Source organism: Limulus polyphemus, unplaced genomic scaffold (genome assembly GCF_000517525.1).
Source record: "Limulus polyphemus unplaced genomic scaffold, Limulus_polyphemus-2.1.2 Scaffold11450, whole genome shotgun sequence".
NCBI lineage: Eukaryota > Metazoa > Arthropoda > Merostomata > Xiphosura > Limulidae > Limulus > Limulus polyphemus.
Genome location: NW_013677060.1, coordinates 3,651 through 6,114, shown reverse-complemented (window position 1 = coordinate 6,114; position 2,464 = coordinate 3,651). Strand labels below are relative to the sequence as shown.

General features: G+C 31.5%; 1 protein-coding gene across 1 annotated transcript in view; it reads left to right on the top strand.

Moving 5' to 3' along the window:
* LOC106476748 (frequenin-1-like) overlaps nt 1-2,464 on the top strand; it is a gene marked incomplete at its 5' end in the record, with an annotated part of 12,204 nt that overhangs the window by 7,282 nt on the left and 2,458 nt on the right. The window contains one exon of the mRNA XM_013937380.2: nt 1,616-1,693. Coding sequence (XP_013792834.2) covers nt 1,616-1,693 — 78 coding nt within the window. The remainder of the gene's footprint in view (nt 1-1,615; nt 1,694-2,464) is intronic.

Here is a 2,464-nt window from a genome sequence, read left to right as displayed (position 1 = left end):
AAGATATTAAATATTGATAAAGATATTAAATATTGAATAAAGATATTAAATATTGATAAAGATATTAAATATTGAATAAAGATATTAAATATTGATAAAGATATTAAATATTGAATAAAGATATTAAATATTTAATATAATCAATTGTCTTCTTTACCTCACGTAATACAACGATCGTAGGTTATTGCTTCACGATTATAATGTAATTATTATAGCGGGTTCGTGAATGTTGCCTTTGCACGGACAAACCCCAAATTAATTTTAACTGTATTTGAATTGAATAAAAAAACAAAAAACAATCGCGGTCATAATTAAAATCATCAACAATAATGAAAAACATTTTCCTGATTTGTTTAATTCATGTTTTCAAATTTAACAGGTCGTTAGTGCGAAAGTTTTAAAACTCCATCTTCTCGGCTGATTGTCAGTTGATATTTAGCTAAAAACAGTACATGTGTTACATTGGTCATATCTGGAATCTATTCTGTGTCAAAGAACGATAGACTTTTCTATCTCTTATTTTCAACACATACATACATAATGACGTCAAGTCAGTACCAAATGTTAGCAAAATACGATTTTGAATAAGCATACAAGCAAGTCACATGACAACCACATCCGATATAAAGTTGTGGTGGAACGGCATGTATAAGAACTACTTTTTGACATTGTTTAATAATGTGATTCCAACGAAAATTGATTGTTTTTGGGAAGAGCATTTAACAGCTGTTCAGACGTAGAACAGTCCCGCATTCGGATCATAAAAAATGTGGATTTTGTTCATATTGGGAATTGAGGATTTCCCAGACGGGTATATCCCTTGTACTTAATAACATTAGAAAACAAAGAATAGGGATCAACTTGGGGTACTAGGACTATCTAGAAAGAGACTTGCAACAAGTCACACCCTAGCCGTAGTAAGCAAAGTGTGGCGGTTTGTAACGGGTGAGAACTCACGAAAATAAAAATATGTAGCAAAAGCCGCACACGTGTTCCAGGCTACATACTCAAAACATGAAAGACATCCGTCTAGAGAAAATAGAAAAGTCACGTCACAACTTTCTTCCACGATATATCCATTCAACCGTCGCATAGCTCAAGCAGCTGGAGAATGAAACGGGTATTCGTGTTATTCCGTACGAAGGCATACCAGTGCGACCAAACTGTTGAAACGGTCGCTAATAAACCATCGTCCTCGTTCAGTAAATCGATTATGGAAAGCAAGCAGGAAGGAATGGAATGCTTCGGAAATGACAATATTACGACGGAGCCTTTTGCAATGGAAGTCACTCTGCAGGATTATTGTGAAAATGTGTACGGTCATTAGATAGATCATGTCCGGACGAGATGACGTGGACTGTAACGACGTAGTGAAGCTCCAAACTTGTTTTAATATAACTTACAAAACTTATTTATAAGAACATAGATAATTCAAATATATTGAAGTCGCGACTCAAATATGCAATTAAAAAACAGACAGTAGTTAGCCGACATGGTAACAATTAACACAAGAGAATATTAACCATTTGGTGATGTAATAATATTTAATAGTTGCAGCTAGCTGTGCAGAGGATATTTTAATATGATTATGAAGTGTTAGATTTGCCATTTCTAGGGGAACAAGGACAAAGCGGAGGGAGAAGAGGAAACTCCGAAGGAGAAAGTTGATAAGATTTTTGAACAACTGGATAAGGTAAGTAATTGGAACAAGATCGGTATTCAAACGATTTCATTTTACAAGTAATTTAATCTATGTTAATACATGTGATAAATAAACACAGGTTTGGTAAAGATTAATATTTTAATTTATGTTAATATATGTGATAAATAAATACGGGTTTGGTAAAGATTAATATTTTAATTTATGTGATAAATAAATACGGGTCTGGTAAAGATTAATATTTTAATATATGTTAATATATGTGATAAATAAATACAGGTTTGGTAAAGATTAATATTTTAATATATGTTAATATATGTCATAAATAAACACGGGTTTGATAAAGATTAATATTTTAATATATGTTAATACATGTGATAAATAAACACGGGTTTGATAAAGATTAATATTTTAATCTATGTTAATATATGTGATAAATAAACACGGGTTTGGTAAAGATTAATATTTTAATATATGTAAATATATGTCATAAATAAACACGGATTTGGTAAAGATTAATATTTTAATCTATGTTAATATATGCGATAAATAAACACGGGTTTGGTAAAGATTAATTAACTTTCGCAAATAATGCACCAAGAGCAAAACGTAAAATTCTTATTGGTGGTTACGAGCTTCTGTCTAGTTTTTCACACTATACGTGAAATTCTTATTGGTGGTTACGAGCTTCTGTCTGGTTTTTCACACTATACGTAAAATTCTTATTGGTGGTTACGAGCTTCTGTCTGGTTTTTCACACTATACGTAAAATTCTTATTGGTGGTTACGAGCTTCTGTCTGGGT